This window comes from Mobula hypostoma, chromosome 6, assembly GCF_963921235.1.
Source record: "Mobula hypostoma chromosome 6, sMobHyp1.1, whole genome shotgun sequence".
Taxonomy (NCBI): domain Eukaryota; kingdom Metazoa; phylum Chordata; class Chondrichthyes; order Myliobatiformes; family Myliobatidae; genus Mobula; species Mobula hypostoma.
This window is the reverse complement of record NC_086102.1, coordinates 132,761,894-132,783,055: the sequence shown is the minus strand read 5'-3', so window position 1 is coordinate 132,783,055 and position 21,162 is coordinate 132,761,894. Positions and strand designations below refer to the sequence as shown.

Genomic DNA, 21,162 nt, shown 5'->3' with positions numbered 1-21,162 from the left:
TTCTGGAAAAAAAACAAATGAGTTTGTGATAGTATTAATCCAGAATCTAGTGAGTAGGGGCCCCTACTACTGCCTGCAAATTTGAAACTGAGTTGTTTTTCTCACATAAAGTCCATTCAGTGACTGTTGTTGCAAAAGGTGAATCTTATATAGGTGTAATAGAGAGCATTCCTTTGTATTTGTGCGTTAGACCTATGCACACTTAAATAGAAATGCATTCTGTCTAACCTATAACATGTCACAGCTTCACCCCAGTCAAAATGAAAATCAATAACTAATTTTCTACTTTGCACAATGTATATCAATGCTTCTAGGGTGCCCAGCTACATTGGCAAAAGTCGTTCACCCTCTCCTTAAACATAACCTAGCTGGACTGACATTGGAGCATGCCATCTTAAAAACAGATAATATCTTTGCTCTTGTGGATCCTTTATTCGGAGCACCTGCATATAGGGCCAGGAAGCTCAAAGCAGTTAGAACTCATTTAAATGTCCATTCAGAAATTTAATTTAACAGAGAGAACAAAGTGACTTGAGTCATGAATAATGAAGGAAACCGTTAGAATACAGATTGGTCTCGCCCTAAAAAAATATGAGATTGTTTTTTGATATTGAATATTAGAGGTGGTAGCATGCACTCTTTTATCTTTGAGATACATTTACATATATAGAATAATTCAGTTCCTTTTTCCTCTAGAAATGTAGCTTGTGGTCTCTACAACTTATTTAAAGGACAAGGTGCAGGGTTTGTATGAATTTAAAATGGAACCAAAATCTTGAATTATACTGTATGGAAATCAATCGCCTATTTTGAGATGAAATGACATAACTGTATTGGTTGCACAAATCCATTTTATAGTTCCACATAAAGCCCCGTGTGGAACTGCGTTGTCTTTGTATTGTGGAGTCATTCAAACTTTTGTCAGTCTGTTTTTGGTTTGTTAACTTCAGTTGGTACACCATAGCCCTGTACCAAGAATCGTATATGGTTTTGCTTCTGGTCATCGTTCAGTACTTGTATGAGTGTGTGGGTGCATGCATGGTTCCTGTGACTGGCCTATCTATATTTTGGACAACTGGATGAGTTGTTCCATCAGAGCTGCTGAAAATGATTGTAATGTGTGCCTCCACAAGTTGCTGTGAACACGTGTTTAATGTGAACACGGGCTTATGTGTTTAATAATTGAAAAGCAATCTGATCTGAGAAACTGGCTAGGAATTGTTTCCACCTTTAATTGTTTAGGCACGAGTATGAATCACAAGCTCTGTCACAGAATTCCTTGAACTTACAATGCTTTGTCCTACATGGGGAATTCCCTGTTCAGACTTCCCGCTCCTCTGTTTTCCCTGTTGTTATTCTGAGGTAAAGGCTTCTCTCTCTGATACACAGGATTCTGCTTAATTGGGACCAGTGCATTTTGGCCCAGTTAAGCAGCTGCCCCAATTAGCCAAACTTTCATGGAAATAGTTAAATGGTATAAAAAAGACAAACTGAGAAACAAATTATGAATTTAATTGAAGTACAGAACAAATTAGAACACTACTAATACTACTACAGTACTATAAAATTGTGTATTTGTTCTTAATTGTTATCAATAGAGGAATTAATCTGGTGTACCCTGCTGTGTTCTTTTGATTGACTAAATTAATGAAATCAGTGCAGCCACCTAGGGTAATTTTTCCACTTAGTGTCATATCTTTTTGTGGCATCTTGGCAAAGGTCTGAAATTTTCTTCAAGTCAAAATAAAAACACAAAATTGTCAAAAAAATCACGGCTTTATGAATCAGCATCCTTGGCCCAAATGAAAAAATAACATAAGCATACACAGCTATTTAAAAACTGTTTGCTCTAAGTACAATGTGGTATCTATCAGCCACACAAGTGCATGCGATTGACACTAGTCAGAAACTGTTCTTTAACAGTTACCTGTCTCAATTGAGTGGCATGGTATCCCAAATAAATGAAGGGAATCTTGGCTATTTTTTCGACTAATTTTTGTTCTTTAAGAGTTGTCCCAAAAATGCAGTTGCCCCAGTTAACCAGTGGCCCAATTAACTGGAACCCAATGTATACGCATTTCCCATTTGTGCTATGGTGTACAGGTGGAAAATAAATAAAGCTGAAGGTAGTGGAATCTGAAACAAAGCCTGAAGTGCTGAAAGAACTCAACCAGTCAAGCGTCATCTGTGGAAAAAGAAAACGGTGTTCCTGGTGAATGACCTTCCTCAGAACTGACAGGGAGAGTGGAGACTTTACCATTTTCAAAGCAAAGGCAGGAATGATCTGAAATGTGACTGGTTTCTCTTTCCATAGGTTGCATTCCTCCAGTATTTCTATTTTGCTACAACAACCCTAACCTAATCTTGTGGTACAGTATATAAGGATTACCTTGCTATGCATTTTGCCTGTGTTACCAGAATGACTGTCAGTGCAGGGTGAGTGTGGTTACATTTTGTCTGTGAGGACCTGCTGTTTGTTAACTGAATGCTCCAGTATGGGCAGGATCAAGCAGAACAAACCAGACAAACTATTACCACAGCAAAGTAGGTCCTGCAATAGTTACATGAGTGAAATGTAGATTTCATGATTTTTCTCTCAACTTTAGAACCTGTGTGTCATAAAGTAATGCTGTTTTGCACCCAAGTCTGAGTGGGAAACAGATGGCCTTTCAGCTGTTGCACAAAAACTGTAAAAACGTAGTTGTGTAAGGGAAAGGAAAAGTTTTGATCAAAGCTCTCTAAATAATATATGCCCACATGTAGTTACCCTTTCCCTTAAAGTCCATTTGGTTTCTTCCCACCAAAGGCTGATTAAATATGGGTGCTCCTCGCCATGTGAGCGTGGTCTCCCATCTCCTTGATCATGTCTACCTGCCTGTCCTGCTCCATCTCCTCACTCATATGGCACACACCTACTCTTATTGTCCTTATCCATGAAAGAAGCCTTGAGTGAAACTGTGCTGCTTGTTGGTGTGACTGTCTCTGTTCTTTTGGTTTTGCTTCCAAAACAAGTTATTTTAAAAATGTCATGAAATTTAGAAATATGAAATGTAATAGAAATCATGAGCAGTGCACAGTTAGTCAGCATGTTAGAGGTATGGTCTTTTGCCTTGAGTGAAATTTGTTCCCAGTTTTGGTGAGTGGATTTTACCCAAAACATGAATCCATTTTTCTCTGTCGTGCTGATAGAATGATTGTGTATTTGTCATTTTCATATGTCACTTTCTTAAACTCTTGCTTCATGTAATTTTAAATTGCAAGCCCTGTACCTGTTCTGTAAGGAGATAGATTACTTCGCCACCTAGAAATCCTATAGAAAAACACTTTGCATGGCCTAATTACCCTGTATCATCTTTTCTCCCCTTTCTCCTCTGATTGAAACTCTGCATTAGTTTTCTTGGTGTCATTGAATTGCCAAACCTGCATTTGTTAACCTCTCTATCTCATTATTTATTCATTCCAGGTTAGCACTCAAAACATGAAGATGGGTGGGCTTCCACGAAGCACCCCACCCACACAGAAACCCCCCAGTCCCCCAGTGTCGGGAAAAGGTACCCTAGGGTAAGTGGGGAGTGATTTCAGTTCACCAGCAGGACTTTAGACATATTTCTAACATTATTGTGCGCTCTTTCAAAAGATTATCCTGACTTGAGCATTGATAATCGGAACATAAAGTCAAACTCTCATCATTGACGCACTTTCCCCTCCCCTGAACAGATTGGCTTCTGATGCAGGCAACACCTCTCATGTGCAAGTGTTGAATCGTCATGAAAGAATCCAGATGGTGTCAGCAGGGCTATTGAAACGTGAAGAGGAGTGGCTTGGCATTGTAGCTGAGCTTGACTCTGCCCTCGCTCAGCCTGTTAAGGTGTACAGTTTGCATCAGTTGTTAGCCTTGATCGGTAGTGGCATAGAAAGCTAATTTCCTCCCTTCCTCATCCATCAATGTTGGTAGCAGTGTATTGCCCAGCATCCATACAGCTGGCACGTGGTTGGGCATTGCACCGATGCTTTCTGTCTGATGACTGTTGTGAATATCAATAGTTAAAGAAATCCTCCCATGACTGTGAATAGCATGACTGCTTCTAAAATGGTATTGAATGCTACAGCAGTTTGAAAGGCTGAATGGCCTCCTACTGCAATTTTTTAAATTCGTTTCTTTATCAAGCCCTCTACAAACTAAATTTGTAATCTAATTTTATGAGTCTCAATGGTGGGGCTTTACAGGTGTAGTGTTATCAGAGGCCCCATTTGTTTGGCGTCAGTGAAGGGTGTTGCCTGTCCATAAAAATACCACTGTGTCACTGAACAATGAAGAAAATGGTCTATTCTGTAAAAGAAATGGGCCATTCAGTATTGCAAAGGATGTAAATATAAGCAACCATGATTAAACATATATTAACTGTGTAAGTAGAATGAATTATAGAAATTTGTGGCACAGGTGGAGGCCATTTGACCCAGGGTGCCCAGGCTATTCAGGAAAAAGCTTTCCAGTCTTATGGGTTAAGGCACTTAGCTGTTCATCCAGGTGGTATTTAAATATGCTGCGCGTTTATGGGTTCTTTAAGGCCCAAATCACTTCTGGAGTGGGGGGTGCAGGGTTAAGGGAATATTTCCTCAATTTCCCCGTAAATTTGTATTCCTTTCATTATTAACCTCTCATTAAGTGAAAGTTTCAACTATCAGTGTATTAATAAATACTTTAAAAGTTAGTATTGGTGCTTTTGATAGATTCAGCACAAAAACAGGCCCTTCAGCCCACCTAGTCTGTGCCAACCATCAACCGCTCATTAACACTAACCCTTGGTTAATGTCATTTTTTATTCTCTTCACATTCTCATCTAATAAGCATTTTAAAAAGTACCAAAGAGCTTGTTAGTAAGTTGTGTGAAAGGTACAGTATGAGCTGTAAACTATGGGAGTGAATAATATGAAAGGTGTCAAGTGGGCTGAACTAATTTGTCTTCTCTGTATGTAGTCGACATTCTCCTTATCGGACACTGGAGCCCGTGCGCCCTCCGGTGGTGCCAAATGACTATGTACCGAGTCCAACTCGCAACATGAGCTCCTCACAGCAACAAAGTCCAGTGCGGACAGCTTCTGTAAATCAGAGAACAAGGACATACAGGTATAGAGAGCACAGAGTCCTGTCAATCTGACTCTCAGTACAGTGCTGAATTTAGACTTAATAAACCACATGTCTGAAGGAAGTTTTTTATTTTCAGTTTTCATTTGAAATTCATACTTAATGGTAATGCGGTAGTAAGAACAACAGCATTAACTAGAGACTCAGTTGTATAAACTTTAGCTCTGCATTAGGTAATTGTATTTTGTTTCGTACTGAGTTGATTGTGCAGCTGTAACTTCAGAAGTGGATTTGTCTGTGATGCCCTCCAAGTTAAATATCCTGATGTCAGCTAGTATCCATAAGAATACATTCCAGCAAGAGGCTGAGCTGCCAGGAGAGGTAGGTAGGAGGATCGGTATTTATATAAAAAAGGGGGCAAAATTCTAGAAATAGAACAAAATAGCGCAGAAATCAGAATCAGGTATAGAAAGCACAGAGTCCTCTGTCAATATGACTCTCTGTACAGTGCTGAATTTAGACTTATTAAACACGTGACTGAAGCAATCACTGACACACATCATGAAATTTGTTTTGCTGCAGCTGTACTGTGCAAGACATTAAAATTGCTATAAGTTACAAAATTTATTAGTGCAAAAGTGGAATAACAGGGTACTGTTCATGGACAGTTCAGAAATCTAATTAGTGTCGGTCCCCAAGCTCCTGTACCTCCCTGATGGTATTAATAAGAAGAGTGTATGTTACAGATGGTAAGACCCTTAATGGTGGATACCATATTCTTGAGGTGCCGCCTCTTGAAAATGTCCTCAATAGTGGGGAGGTTTGTGCCTGTAACAGAACTAGCTAAGCCTACAACCCTGTGCAGCCACTTTTGATCCTGCCCATTGAAACCTCCATATGTACCATGGCAGTGAACACTCTCCATGGTACATATGTAGGTAATTTTCCTGTGTCTTTGGTGACAGACCAAATTTCCTAAAGAGGTAGATCTACTGGTATGACTTCCAGAGGTACACAGTCATTTCTTTGGCTTTACCGATGTTGAATACGAGGTAGTTAAGGTGACAGCACTCGACCAAACAATTTACCTCACTCCTGTATGGCTCTTCATTGCCATCTGATACTCTGCCAACAACAGTGGTGTCATCAGTGAGTTTATGATGGCATTTGAGCTGCGCGGTTGTTCAGCCCAAATACTCTGGCCAGTCAATGTCTGGTGAAGGAAGTGGTTAACATTTCAATGAGTTTTCTTTAGAATCAAAAGAAGTTAAGAGTTATGGCAGCATTTGAGCAAGTACAAAGATACAAGAAAAAGGAAAGCAATGGAAACTCTTGTTGGGTTGAGAGGAAGAGGGCAAGTAAAAGTTTGGGAATGCAAAGCCAGTCAAAGCAGTCATTTTTGCCAAGATGTTCAGCCAATGTATATTTTGTTTCCCCATTACAGAAGAGATCACATCAGGAGAGTGCACTCAATATACTCAATTGAAAAAATGTCTTGAATTTTGAAAATGGAGGTACAGGAGCAAGTGTTACATCTTGTGTCTTGCAAAGGAAGTGCAGTAGGAAATGAATGGGGCGATTAAGGAGTGAACCAATAAAGGTAATATAAACTAGATTAAATGCAACAGAGAAGAAAAAGTCTTGGAGAATGAAAATCTTCTTACAGGAGGTGGACTAAAAGAAATTTCATTCAGGTAGCTTTGGGAATCACTGGGCATATGGTAAATATTGGCTGATGACAGTCGAGGAAGAGAATGAAGGTGGACCTCATTAAGGTGATCAAACATCTCTTTTTGTTTCCTAGTTGGAGCTTTTTTTCATTCTCATTTTTTGATGTTTCATTTCCTCAAAATGTTAATTGTTAGAGATGTTTCCACATCCATAGCCTGCCGAATGTGCTTCACAACCAACTTCTCAATTTTTCAAAAATTTTCAATATAAGACTTAAAGAAAAACTATGCCTGTTTTGGGATATTAATGCAGGAATGCATTTTGCAGAGAAATAAATATGGATTACTTCCAAGGGGGAACTTGATAAATACTAAAGCAAAAAACAATACAGAACAATGGGGAAAGAGCTGGTGAATGGGACAGACTTCATCCTATGAAGGTTAAGCTTGGGCTTGATTGGTCAAATGGCCACCTTCTGTACTGCAATAATTCTCTGATTCTAAATTTCGCAAGTGGGAAAAGAGTGCTATGGGAATAATGTGGGGAAGGGGTAGCAATAGTGATACACCTGCAAGCAATACTGCTGTCCACACACTGAGTTCCTTCAGATTTCAGAAACTCTGGCCCCAGATAGATGAGGAATGGGAAGGAGCTAGAGAAAGGAAACTTAAATATGGGATTGGGGCTGTGCCTCGTCTCACGGTCATAAGTAAAAAGCACATAGAGATGGGGGCAAAGTGCTGATGGAGATTGTGTAGAAGATGTTGCGAATCTGAACTGACTGGTGTCTGCAAGTGAGGAAAATGAGGATCCAATTGCGCAAGGAGGTATTGAGGCCAAGGTCTTGAAGCTTAGTTTTGAGAGCCTTCTGTTTCCATCAGCTCCTTAAGAATGGTGGGATGCAGGATTTGTTTTTTGAAGAAAGGCAAAAGGCCCTTCGGCCATGTGTGAGCACTGACTCGTGCAATGATTTGTGTATTACAGTAGCAGTGGAAGCAGCGGGGGAAGCCACCCAAGCAGCCGCAGCAGCAGCAGAGAGAATAGTGGCAGTGGAAGTGTTGGGGTCCCCATTGCAGTACCAACTCCTTCTCCACCCAGTGTGTATCCAGGTAAGGGTTGTCCCAAGCAGCGCTCGTCACTTTTTTTATATCGCAATGCACTGATGTCATGACCCACAATCTCTAACCTCTCTGATAATCAGAAATATTAAGCACCAGGTATTGTATTTCTTAGTGAACTGAGTTCACTAACAGTTAATATTTTTAATACTGCCAAGGATGATGGAGAAAAAGCCACTGTTGTTGTCCCTACCAGTTTCTAAAGGACATGGAACTTGTTCTTAATTCAGTACCTGAATACTGACGTTGGAGGCTGCAAAATATCAAGTTAATACACTATGGAAATGTGCACATGTTTAACATTCAAGAAATATAGTTGGAAAATGTGAAGCGAATTTTGTTGCACCTCTATGCTATATTTTCTTCGGGGTTCTCCGCCTGGCACCCCCCTTCCCACTTCCCCCGCTTCTGCCTGCTCCCCTTTCCCACCACCTCCCCTTCTTACTGACCCCCCTCTGGTCACCCCCCACCTCACCAACACCCTCTCTCTTCTCTCTCCCTCTCCCACCACCTTCCTCACTGTCCTTTGTTATACTTACTGTGGGTTTCATGCTCCTGACACTCTGAGATTCATGACTATACATAAAAGGTGTTGGTGATAATGAGATCCTCGATATAAGAGAGTATGACAACTCTGCATCAAATTCTGTATTGTTCTGTAACACAGTGGTTGAGTTATTAGGCTTTGAATCCGGTGGTGTGAGTTTGAATGTCATCAGAACAACTGAATAACCTATAAAGAAACATCTAGAATCAAGTCTGGTAGCAATTAAATTGTCAAGCTGTCAGAAAAACCCACTAATATCATCCAGGGAATTAAATTGTCATTCCTCATCTGATCTGGCTGGTCTGTATCTTCTGACCCACCATACGGCAGTCATATAATGATTACTTGAACAAACCAACGTCACTATTGAAGACCAAGCACGGGAAGCTAAACTGTATGAAGTGCTTCAGTTAAGTTGAAGAAATGTATTCAATCCCTTAGGAAAACAAACAATCTTGAAGGGATAAATCTAATGAAACTAAAACTAGCGAGATTAAACATAATTAAGCAAAGTTAAATGATCTAAAAATAATTTATTATTGGGTGTTAATGCTTCCAAATCATTGGGTTTGGATATGGGAAAGACTGCAGAAGCTGGAAATCCAAAGCAACACACACAAAATGCTGGAGGAACTCAGGCAACAGCATCTATGAAAATGAATAAACAGTTGGCATTTTGGGCTGAGACCCTTCTTTAGGATTGGAAAGGAAAGGGGAAGGAGGCTAGCATTGGAATTCCCTCCCCCCTTCCAGTGTTTGCTCCCTCCAGGATTCCCTTGTCCATTTGTGTCTCCCCACTAATCTCCCTCCTGGCACTTTTCCCTGCAAGTGGCCTAAGTGGTACACCTGCCCATTTACCACCTTCCTCACCTCCATTCAGACCTTCCAGGTGAGGCAACACTTCACCTGTGAATCTGCTGGGGTCCTCTATTGTTTCTGGCAGCTTCTTCTACATTGGTGAATCGGGGGATCGCTTCATCGAGCACTTCCGCTCCATCCACCAAAAGCAGAACTTTCAGGTGGCCAAACATTTTAATTCCGATTCCAATTACCGTTCCACGTTGCTCCGTAGCCTCCACATGCCAAGATGAGGGCACCCTCTGGGTAGAGGAGCAACACCTTGTATTCCATCTGGGTAGCCTCCAACCTAATGGCATGAATATCGATTTCTACTTACAGTAATTTTTCCCTTCCCCCTCCCCTCTTCCAATATTCCTCACTTTAGCCTTTTACCTCATCTCACCTGCCTATCACTTACTGCTGGATCCCCTCTTCTCTTTACCTTATAGTCTTCTTTCCTCTTCTATCAGATTACTTTTTCTCCAGTCCTTGATCTTTTCCACCTACCTGGCTTCACCTATCACCTTCCAACTAGCCGCCTTCCCTTACCCCCGCCTTTTTTATTCTGGCATCTTCCCCTTTCCTGTCCGGTCCTGAAGGAGGGTCATTGCCTGAAGCATTGACTGTTTATTGATTTACACAGATGCTGCTTGATCCAGTGGGCCAGCCATTGATAATAGCCTCTACTTTACTAAGAACTGTGTGAAGACCCTCTTCGTCAAGATGCTGCACCTTTATGGTGGAATTGAGAACCGTCCTTACAAACCTGATCAATCTCCCTCATACTTCTCCATGATGTGAGCCAGCCGTTTGGGGGAGTGGTGGGTTAAAAATCCATTTACTTTCTCTCTGAAGAAGTACATCATTGATCTGGGAATGATTCCACCTCTCGGGCTTCTCTTAACTCACACTCAATTTCAACAAGAAGTTGGACACATGAGAGTGCAGTTCACAAACTTGCTCTCGTCTTGATATAAAGCATCAAAATGCATTTAAAAAAAAAGGAATCTGTGTCCAAAGAAGATGCCACTTCAATATGAATAGGTCATATAGCTAGAGAGGTAAATATGACTCCCTACCTCTTCATCGTATTCCTTCTGCTTTTCAACTTCATAGGTCCAAAGTAGTCCATGTGTAGATGAAGGTTTATCTGGAGAGACCCTACCTAGAGGTAGGTCTGCTACACGCTCACATTCTGGAGCTGCGTGCGACCGTGTATAAACAACACACTAAAACAGGATTCTTCATATAGCTGTACTAGCATTGGGCATCCAAGATTTTTGGCACAAGCTGGATAACGTGTTTACAACCACTGTGTCCCATTCCTTGATGTACATTCCTCAGAATGAGATCTGAAATATGAAGATTCTTCACCAGTATAGCAGCCTATTCAGTCTCTTCAGGCTTGGCCGCCCTCCTAAGCTGACCACCAGTTCTCAAGAAGTCATCTTCAAGTACTAGATTAAGCTAGAAAATATGACTCTTGCTTTTCACACTTTCTTCTCCTTTGCAAACTCAAGAATTCATCTAGAAATCTTTCTTTGACAGCAACCAAAAATCTCCAATTCAGCCTTTCTGAACTCCTCCAATGAGAGACAATCTTGGCCAATCTGACCTTTGGCCATCTGCATCTCTCTCCAAAGAATACCTTTGTTGTTCTTCATCCAAGTCAGACTGAGAACAAACAATATTCAATTGCTTCTCTTCCAAATAAGAAATAAGACAAGGTTCTTAAATCTAAGAAATACAGGCAACTGTCTTCCTTAAACGGGTCCAAGACGAGAAGTGATAAATGATATGTATTACTGCGACCAACTCCTCTTCAATATGCATGATGTACATTGTAGAAATCTCCTTGACTTCTAGATCATCTAGCAGAAGTTCTTTGGAACAATCGTGATTCACAGGCCATTCACTTTCAGGCTGAAGAAGATATTGAGGTCCTGACACCCGAGTCTTATTCTTCTGAAAAGCCTTCACCTTCAGCTCTCTTGAGACCATGTCTGCTGCATTGCTTGAAGTATTCACATGCCTCCATTGAGATGCCTGTGAGACCTGGAAGTTTCATTCTTGACGTACCTTTGCACACAAGTACTATCAGCACAAAACAATGAGTCCTGAAGCTGCATGTGCAACTCCTTCCACAATGTGTCCATACAGCTTGCTATCGTAGCAGTAAGCTCCATATGTGGGATGGAAACCAACTCCAATGAGCTGCCATAGATTTTCCCATGCTAAAAGCACAAGCTAAAAGGCAGAAAGGAAATTGTAGACCCGTTAGCCTGACCTCAGTGGTTGGCAAGATGTTGGAGTCATTCGTTAGGAATGAGGTTCTGCAGTAGTTGGTGACACAAGACAAGATAGGACAAAGTCAGCATAGTTTCCTTAAAGGAAAATCTTGCCTGACGAACCTGTTGGAATTCTTTGAGGAGATTACACGTAGGATAGATAAAGGGGATGCAGTGGATGTTGTATATTTGGACTTTTAGATGGCCTTTGACAAGGTGCCACATATGAGGCTGCTTACCAAGTTAAGAGCCCATGGTATTACAGGAAAGTTACCAGCATGATTAGAGCATTGGCTAATTGGTAGGGGGCAACGAGATAGAATAAAAGGATCCTTTTCTGGTTGGCCTCCAGTGAGTAGTGGTGTTCTGCAGGGGTCGGTATTGGGACTACTTCTTTTTATTCTGTATATCAATGATTTAGATGATGGAATAGATGGCTTTGTTGGCAAGTTTGCAAAGATATGAAGACTGATGGAGGGGCAGGTAGTGTTGAGGAAACAGGTAGGCTGCAGAAGGACGTGGACAGATTAGGAGAATGGGCAAGAGTGGCAAATGAAATACAGTGTTGGAAAATGCATGGTCATGCACTTTGGTAGTATAAATAAATGTGCAGACTACTTTCTAAACGGAGAAGATCCTAAAATCTGAGATGCAAAGGGATTTGGAAGTCCTTGTGCAGAACACCCTAAAGGTTACCTTGTAGGTAGAGTCAGTAGTGAGGAAGGCAAATGCAATGTTAGTATTCATTTCAAAAGGTCTAGAATACACAAGGAAAGATGTGATGCTGAGGCTTTATAAGGCACTGGTGAGGCCTCACCTTGAGAATTGTGAACAGTTTTGGGCTCCTCATTTAAGAAAAGACGTGCTGACATTGCAGAGGGTTCAGAGGAGGTTCACAAGGATGTTTCTGGGAAAGAAAGGGTTACCATACAAGGAACATTTGATAGCTCTGGTTCTGTATTCGCTGGAATTTAGAAGGATGAGGGGGGATCTCATTGGAACCTTTTGAATGTTGAAAGGCCTAGACAGAGTAGATATGGAAAGGATGTTTCCCATGGTGGGGGAGTCAAGGACAAGAGAGCACAGCCTCAGGATAGAGGGCCGTCCTTTTAAAATAGAGGTGCAGAGAAATTTATTTAGCCAGAGGGTGGTGAATTTGTGGAATTTATTACCACAGGTGGCTGTGGAGGCCAGGTCATTGGGGGTATTTAAGGCAGAGCTTGATAGTTTCTTGGCTGGACACTGCATCAAAGATTATGGGGAGAAGGCTGGGGATTGGGGCTGAGGAGGGGAAGAAGGATCAGCCATGATTAAATGGTGGAGCAGACTTGATGGGCCAAATGGCCTAATTCTGTTCCTATATCTTATGCACCTGCAAACACATGTCATGCAACGAAAGATAGGTCATTACTCCGTAGCCACCTTCACTTGGATCTGTAAAATGGTGTAACTGTGCAGCAGTAACTTCTTCAAAATCCAAGGGTTTCAAACATCTAGCTACCTTGAAGTCTTTCAATTGGCAAAGTTCTTCCAGCCAACTTGTCCACGCATGAGCAGCTGATGTTGGTATAGCATCCTCCCAACCAAACCCTTTCTTGCATAGATCTTGTAGGATCTTCTTAGCAGATAACTCCACTCAACTCAAGATTCCTAAAGGGTCATAGATGAAACTAACTGTGGAGAGGATCCCCCTTCTGGTAAGCGGTCTTGCATCTGATCTTAAACTTGAAAGTATCAGACCGAATACACCATTGCACACCTAGTACTCTCTCCACCGAAGGAATTTCTTGATTTTAATCTAATCCTTCATGATCTTTGTCCTTCTGGTATTACAGATACCACGCTATGTCTGTTGCTTATCCACATAAGAGTGTCGAAAACCACCTTTAGCACAAATGGATACATGGCCACGATAGAGAGGCACCAGGCAGTCATCAACATAAAAACTATGCAAAACCTTATCCACTGTCCCATGGCTGAATTGTTCTTCAGTGTCTTCTGCACACTTCCTCAGAGCAAAATTGGCTCAACTCAATGATGTACCACCATACGGTCCACCATATTTTGGCTGAGGTCATCATCAGGCCACCAAAGAAACCTGAGAAGGTCTGCATTTCCCACTGGCACCTTAACCTGATGAAACATTGATTCATTATCTGCCATAATCATCACTGGTTCTTTTCTGAATCTGGTTATGACTCTAATCAATGAACTAGTAAGATCAGCTCCCTGTAAAAGCTGAGCAATGAGTGATATTCCCTGAAAAGTCGCTCCACAGTCAAAACACACAAGGTTTCCCTTTTCTGGAGTGATAAGCACCATGATGTGGAATATACCAGACGTTCCCATCACTCTAATCCTCTGCTGGCAGTCTTTCGGCATAACCTTTGGAGATGACATTCTTCATGAAAGCTGTTTAGTCGGTGTGAAATGACAAATCCTTCTTGAAACTCTTCCTTAGATTCAGAGCACGCTGCTCAGCAACCTTCCTGCTTTTAGGCATATTAACATCCTTCTTTCTCAGAGTTAAACTGATCTGGTAATGACCATCCACCAGTTTTGCAGATGTAGCCACCAGCTCAATCGACTTGTGATCTTCTCTTGACCTCCTGACTGTATTCAGGGAAATTAGTCTTGAATTGCTGCTGCCAAAAACTCATCCACGTTGAAAATTGATTTTAGGCATGTTAACATCCTTCTTTCTCAGAGTTAAACTGATCTGGTAATGACCATCCACCAGTTTTGCAGATGTAGCCACCAGCTCAATCAACTTGTGATCTTCTCTTGACCTCCTGATTGCATTCAGGGAAATTAGTCTTGAATTGCTGCTGCCAAAAACTCATCCAAGTTGAAAATTGAAATCCTGTTAACTGTCAGCTCTGGTGATCGTAGTCTCTTCCATCACTAGGGGCTCCTTTCAGTGATCCATCAACAGTCCAACCCAACTTTGTTCTGATTGCATAGGGTCCCTCATTAACACTATAAATCACTTGCAACAGCTCCAATACTTCAAGCACATTCATCCCTATCAGCAGCTTAATTTCAGACAAATGAATATGCTTCAGGTGAGACTGTTCCTGAAGATCTTCTCTTGACCCATGGTGCGTAAGAGGATACGTGTTCTTTTTGCTGTGAAGTTGAGTTTGTTCATGAGGTTCAGTGCAGAACACTGCTGTACCTCTTTATCTAGGAAAATATAAGTCCACTGTCTTGCTAACCTTCTTTGACTTCACCTGAATGGGAATTATAGGAAGATTACCGTCATGATCGCTAGCCCCCATAAGGCTATTAGGTACCAGGGCATTAATTGCTGCTGTGTTTAATTCTTCCACACCTTGTTTCAAATCTGAACCCTTTTCATCAGAGTGAGTATGAAGTATGCTGTGGTGCTTGCCATGTCATACCTTGCGTGTAAGAGGCTTCCAGCAATCCTTGCTGATGTGTCCCATACACTAGCAACCAAAGCCGACAGCACATTCTTTAGGATGGCAATCTTCTCATTACAAATCATTTCCTCGAGCTGAGAGCAAAGTATGTTCACCCTGGCAGAACAGACAGATCCTTTTAGCTGATGAACCATTTCCCTTTCATTAGTTCCAGGCTCAGTTTTAGCTTTACTTTTCACAGTAGCCACAGTAGTGGCAAAGCTGCTTCCTTTAGCCTTAGAACAAATTTGTGACATAGTTCTGTTCACACCATTGCTTATTGCAGGTGATGTGGTGTCCTATATATTTCCATATATTGAGTGTGTAGAAATCCTCACTTGTTTTTCAGTTAACTCAACAAAGTCGATGAAAGTAGCCTCTCAGTAAGTGATTATCTAGTAGATCACAGGCCACACATCTCCATTTATCTCCAAGCATAAAAGGCAACTTGTTTACAACAATCAATATATTAATAGGCAAGTCCAGCTCACGCATATACCGAACATCTCCCAGTGCATTACAACAGCCTCTTAAGAAAAAGACCTGTATTCTTCAGATTTGATAAGTGGCTGAGAAAGAGCCTTTCCTATGTAGGCTGATGGCATTTTCTGCTCATTACCAAAATGTTCCTGTAGTAAAGCTTTGGCCTTTAGGTATCCTTCTAGCAGGTTGGCTGGCTGGCAACATTTGACAAACTCTCCGGGGTGACCTCCAGTGAACTGTTCAAGGAATACGGACTGTTGCCTTAATTGCCTGTCTTCAACACTATTCTTAAAAGCCCTCATGAATGCATGATATTGCAATGGATCACCATCGGAGATTTGATTCTCTCTGTTAGGCAGTGATGCAATGTCTTGTAGTTTCCCCACTAAGTTGCTATTTCCTTTCAATAGGTACATTTAATGTCAGAGAAATGTATACAATATACATCCTGAAATTCTTTCTCTTTGCAAGCATCCACAAAAACAGAGGAGTGGCCAAAGAATGAATGACAGTTAAATGTTAGAACCCCAAAGCTCCCCCCAGCTCCTCCTCCCATGCACAAGCAACAGCAAGGCAACGACCTCCACCAGCCAAATAGCATCAGTGCCCTCCACCGAGCACTCAAGCATGCAGCAAGCATCAATAAAGACACAGACTCGCAGTACCCCAAAAACTACTCATTCACCCAGTAATTCAACATACCTCAGGCTCTCTCTCTCTCTCTCTCTCTCTCTCTCTCTCTCTCTCTCTCTCTCTCTCTCTCTCTCTCTCTCTCTCTCTCTCTCTCTCTCTCTCTCTCTCTCTCTCTCTCTCTCTCTCTCTCTCTCTCTCTGTCTCCCTAATAAGGGGAAAAGGGGTGTCCCCATTTCACAGCGAGTGGAGACATAACAAACAGCTCGCTGATTTATGATGTTAAAAGTCTGTTGCGTCGCTTTTACCAAGCTCTGCGCCCAGAGAGTTGGCACCAGAGCGCAGCTCTCTGGACACACATCACTCAGCGGCTAACCCGCTACTCCCGATGTTCCGTGTTCTCCCGCAGTGCTTCAGTCAGGGGCACCGGCCTAGAATCAGCACGTCCCCAGAGCCAAAAAATCCGGCACCCTGAAGGCACACTAGTCTTCCGAGCTGCATCCTTGGGATATCAAAAAGCTGCCATTCGTGAGGCCCTGAGAGCGGGTCCTGTTCCTGCTAGGAACTGAAGTCACAGTCTTAACTCCAGGTTGGTGTCTTCAAAAGAACCTTGAAAGGGAAAAAAAAGAGATACCAAAGATAAAAATAGAGCTGTTTCTGAAGGTGCAAGCAAAGGAGTTGCCACTTAGTGCCATAATAACTTTGCTCTACCCTTCCAGTCCTTATCATCGCCATTGCCATATTTAGACTTCTACCATCAGAAAGATGTTGCTTTCCAAGTGCGCAAACCAGACCAAACAAACAACATTCAATTCGAACATCAGCAATTGAAATATTTCAGCATTTCAACAGAACCAATAACAAACTTTTAAGCAAACACCACAGCACAGAGCATACGGTCAGCAATGACCATTCCAAAATTCTGCTCCAACACCAAACACACATCATGAATCAACAGAAGGTCGTTACTTGTCACGAGCTGCTCCTGGCTTATCAATGTTGCTTTTAATTTCGCTGACGTGTCCGAATGCTGATGTTCATTTGGCATAACTGTTAATCCTCTTTTTTTTTGACAAAACGCCGTGGCTACTTCAACAAACCAATGTCGCTATTAGAGATCAAACACGGGGAGTTAAACTATGCAGCATGCCTTCACATCCAATAATAATAATGTTCAAAGTCGAAGAAATGTATTGGATCCTTTACTAAACATATAGCAAAACAAACAATCTTGAAGTGATAAAACTAGTGAAATTAAACATAATGAAACTAAAACTCGTGAAATTCAACATAATTAAGCAGATTTAAGCTATTTAACTATAATTAAGCCATCAACAAAAAGATAGCACACCCAGCAATCTCTTGACTTTTAATTGCCCTAACCAAAACTAAGACAAAGTATGAATATGTAACTAAATTCTTTGGTTTTACCACACCCCCACCCACATGACTAACTATCATAATAAACATGTAACACAGACTACAATGCAGACAGAAGACAGATACATGGCTCCTACAAGTGAGATAGACTTTTAATACCTCTTCTGCTAAGGGGTGAATAATGATTCTCAAGAAACAGTTCGTCCTGGGATTTTACCACCTGGAAAGTTGGTTCTTAGTGTTCTTATGAATCTCTACAAGAAGCAATTATTTTTAATTATGTATGTTTCAAGCAATTAGATTCTACAGCTGAAGTATGTGTAACCTTGATAATGAAGAGCTATCTTTTAAGTGTTTTTAATCTCCTTTTTCTTGTACCTAAAGTAGTTCTCTGTTATTGGGGGTATGACTTCCACAAGCCTCCATACTGTACTTGTCCTAGATCTTCAGACATGAGATATAGGTAGGCCATCCATTGATAGTTGACTGCCATTGTGCCTTAACCCACTACATATTTTTACCCTCCATCATCACGGGATGCTAAGGCCAATTGTTTGTGCCTCATTTGCCACCAAGTTACTGATGCAATTCTTGAGGGAAGATGAGTGCTTTAGCAGCTCCTTGGTGAAAAAATGACAAAGTTGAACTACATTGTCATTCAGCACACCAATGTGCACATATACATTTTGTTGTATTCTCCCTCTCTCTCTTCCCCACTTGGCTTCTTTCCTCTTGGCTCCCATCCCATTTCATTTAAAGAGAGCAGGGAATAATATTTTGGAACCAGCTGCACGTAATGCAGCCGATTCCCTGATCATCACTCTGCCAGCAATCTTCATTCCATGTCCCTGGATACCAATGCATCACCAGCAACTTTCCATCAACTGTCCCTCCTGCTCCATTCTTTCCATAAAAAATAGAACAATTTTTTTCAAGCCAAAGGTGTTTTAGTGGTTATGGGTATATTTAATTATCTTCTTTTATGTTTGTAGATTAACATTAGCAGAAAACAAGGACATCCTTCATTGTGTTGAGTTGCATTACTGTGTTAAATGGGATTGACTCAGACAAAGTCTAGCATATTTGAGCTGAGCGTCCATGAGACACTGGAATATTACGGAGCTGCAGAATTGTATTTCACTGTAATCTGCAACTATATGGTCTGGCTTAGCTCTTGTTCTATCATTACTTCCAAGCTTGTGACCCATTCCTAGTTTGAAGAAGTGTATGGAAAGACATAAAAACAAAGTGCTAACTAGCAGTACGGGGCACATCAGGCAGTATGTTTGGAGAGAGCATGCCAGAGTTAATGTGTAGGTTATTTATCTTCAGGTGGAAACGTGGAAGGTCACTGACCTAACATGTTTACTCTGTTTATCTCTCTCCACAGGTACTGTCTGAGTATCAGCAACACTTATTGTTCTTACTTCAGCATCTGAATTATTCTGTTTTTATGCAGGATAATTTGCCAGAAGCAGCATCAGAGTATCTGAAAATGAGCTTTCATCCTGGCAAAACTGTAACACAATCCTACATAGTGGTCTAAGCAGGAAAGGTAACATATTTAGTCAGAGCTAAGCAGTCCACAGCCAATGGACCAGATAAAGGCTGTCTGGTATGATCACAATCTGCCATGATTGGTGGTGGTTAATTAAACAGCTGATGTGAGGAGGTGACTGAACCCAAGCGCATGACTACCAAAGATAAGGCTGAAACATTAGTCCCATTTTTATAATGCATGAATCATTTGTGTATGTGTAAAGATCCCCACAGTTACCAAGTCAGCCACCAGCCAATTTGCTTCTTTCAACTTTAAAGAAAAAATGGCTTAAGAGCACGTCACTATGGTGGTGCATTCTGTTGTTGCTAAAACCATGCCGTGGATCTTCAGCAGTGAGATATAGGTGGGCCACCCATTGAAAGTTAAGCACTATCATGTCCTTAACTCACTGCAGATTTTTGCCCTCCATCATCAGAGGATGCTAAAGCCAGTTGTTTGTGCCTCGTTTGCTACTGAGGTACGGATCCAGTACTTGTCGAAAGACCACTACTTTACCAACTCCTTGGTGAGAAAATGACCTTGGCATTCTTCCAGCCAAGCAGTTGTGCCAAAGCAATTGCCCAATAATGTAGGAAATATCCTTTCCAAAAAGCAAGGCAAATCCAACTGGCTAATTATTGCCCTTTAAGTCTACTCTTAGTGGAGTGATGGAAGGTATACTTAATAGTGCTATTAAGCAACACATACTCACCAGTGGCCCGTTTACTGATGAGTTTGGGTTTTATCTTATCACTTGGCTCCACACCTAATCATAGCTTCAACTCAAATATTCAGAAGAAAGTAGGGTCTACTTGTCCATTGATCAGGACAGCATTTAACTGAGGCATCACAAAGTTTGGACAAAACTAGTCATTGACATTTGGGGCGGGGGGGTGCTCGCCAATAGCTGAAGTCGTGCTTCAGACAGAGGAAGATGGTGTGGTTATTGGAGGCTAGTCAGCCCAGCCTTGTGGTGTCACTGCAGAAGTTGCTAGGACACTGGCCTAGGTCACCATCAGTTGCTTCTTCAATGACCTGCCTGCCATCATAAGATGAGTTTTTTTATTTATGATGGAAGTTCTATTTACATCTCCTCAGACATTAAAGCAACTCATTCCTGTGTATAGCAAGAGCTGGTCACCATTCAGGGATGAGCTGCTAACCAGCAAGTAACATTGCATGACACTTGCGTGGCAGAAATAACCATCAACAAGAGTGTCTGCCACTCAGTTGCATCACAGCCTTCAAGTTCCCTCTCATTAATATTGTGGGAATTATCAATGATTGCTGGAGCATGTCAGAGAGCAGATAATCAGGGGTAAGTGGTTTATCTGTTTATTCCATACATACGCAAACAGGAATATGATGAAATACTTTGTGTTTGCTTGGATATGTGTAGCTCTACCAGGACACAGTGGTAGTGCACTCAGAATGACTGCAGGAGTTTATGGAGGTCAATCATCATCACCTTAGTCATAGGGAGATACAGCATGCAAACAGGCCTTCAGCCCACAGTCACTGAGCACCCATTTACTTTAATCCTTCCCCTACCCATTTTATCTTCTTCCATGTTCCCAACAGCAGTGCCTTTAGGACAATGACATTTTTGAATTCTAAGAATAGAGTTGTATGTAGCAGTATTATTGCAGGAATAAGCCAACCATTTTCTCTTGCTGGTGAATTGGATATTAGGTGAAAATATGTTGTCAGGCTTCAGTGTAAGGCAAAATTACCAATCTCTCTAAGTCCCTATTTCACTCCGAAACCCCTTTTTTTACTGGGCATCTAGAGATGTAGGTCGTTAGCCCCTCGCTAAGAGCCACCGGACTCAGCGTTGAGAAAATCACCTTTCTCAGACTCCATATGTCTAGGGTCGATATGACTTGGGTCCCTCCAAATCTAGGAAGCTGAGATGTCTCACCCATCTGAACCTGGATCTGTGTGAATATTGTGTAACTGCCACCCCCATGCAATTGCCCATCAGCAAGAAATAACAGACCGTACACTGCATACAATTATAAAGAAAGTATATTTTCAAATGTCAGATTTATTGAACCATTAGTAGAAAAATGAAAAGGAAAAAAAATTTAAAAGGGGCCATTACAATTAACCCAGTCCAAATGCACATAAGTTGGAACTCGTCTTGAAGTTGTC

The 21,162-nt window shown here is 41.5% G+C and overlaps 1 protein-coding gene across 14 annotated transcripts in view; it reads left to right on the top strand.

Moving 5' to 3' along the window:
* Positions 1 to 21,162, top strand: part of LOC134348416 (abl interactor 2) — a 161,862-nt gene that overhangs the window by 118,762 nt on the left and 21,938 nt on the right. For 5 of the 14 annotated variants that reach the window (XM_063051752.1, XM_063051750.1, XM_063051761.1 and 2 more), the window contains 3 exons: positions 3,464 to 3,561; positions 4,979 to 5,128; positions 7,745 to 7,866. In XM_063051752.1, coding sequence (XP_062907822.1) covers positions 3,464 to 3,561; positions 4,979 to 5,128; positions 7,745 to 7,866 — 370 coding nt within the window. Of the gene's footprint in view, positions 1 to 3,463; positions 3,562 to 4,978; positions 5,129 to 7,741; positions 7,867 to 21,162 lie in introns of all 14 variants that reach the window. The other 9 variants (XM_063051751.1, XM_063051753.1, XM_063051749.1 and 6 more) reach the window with 2 other exon arrangements.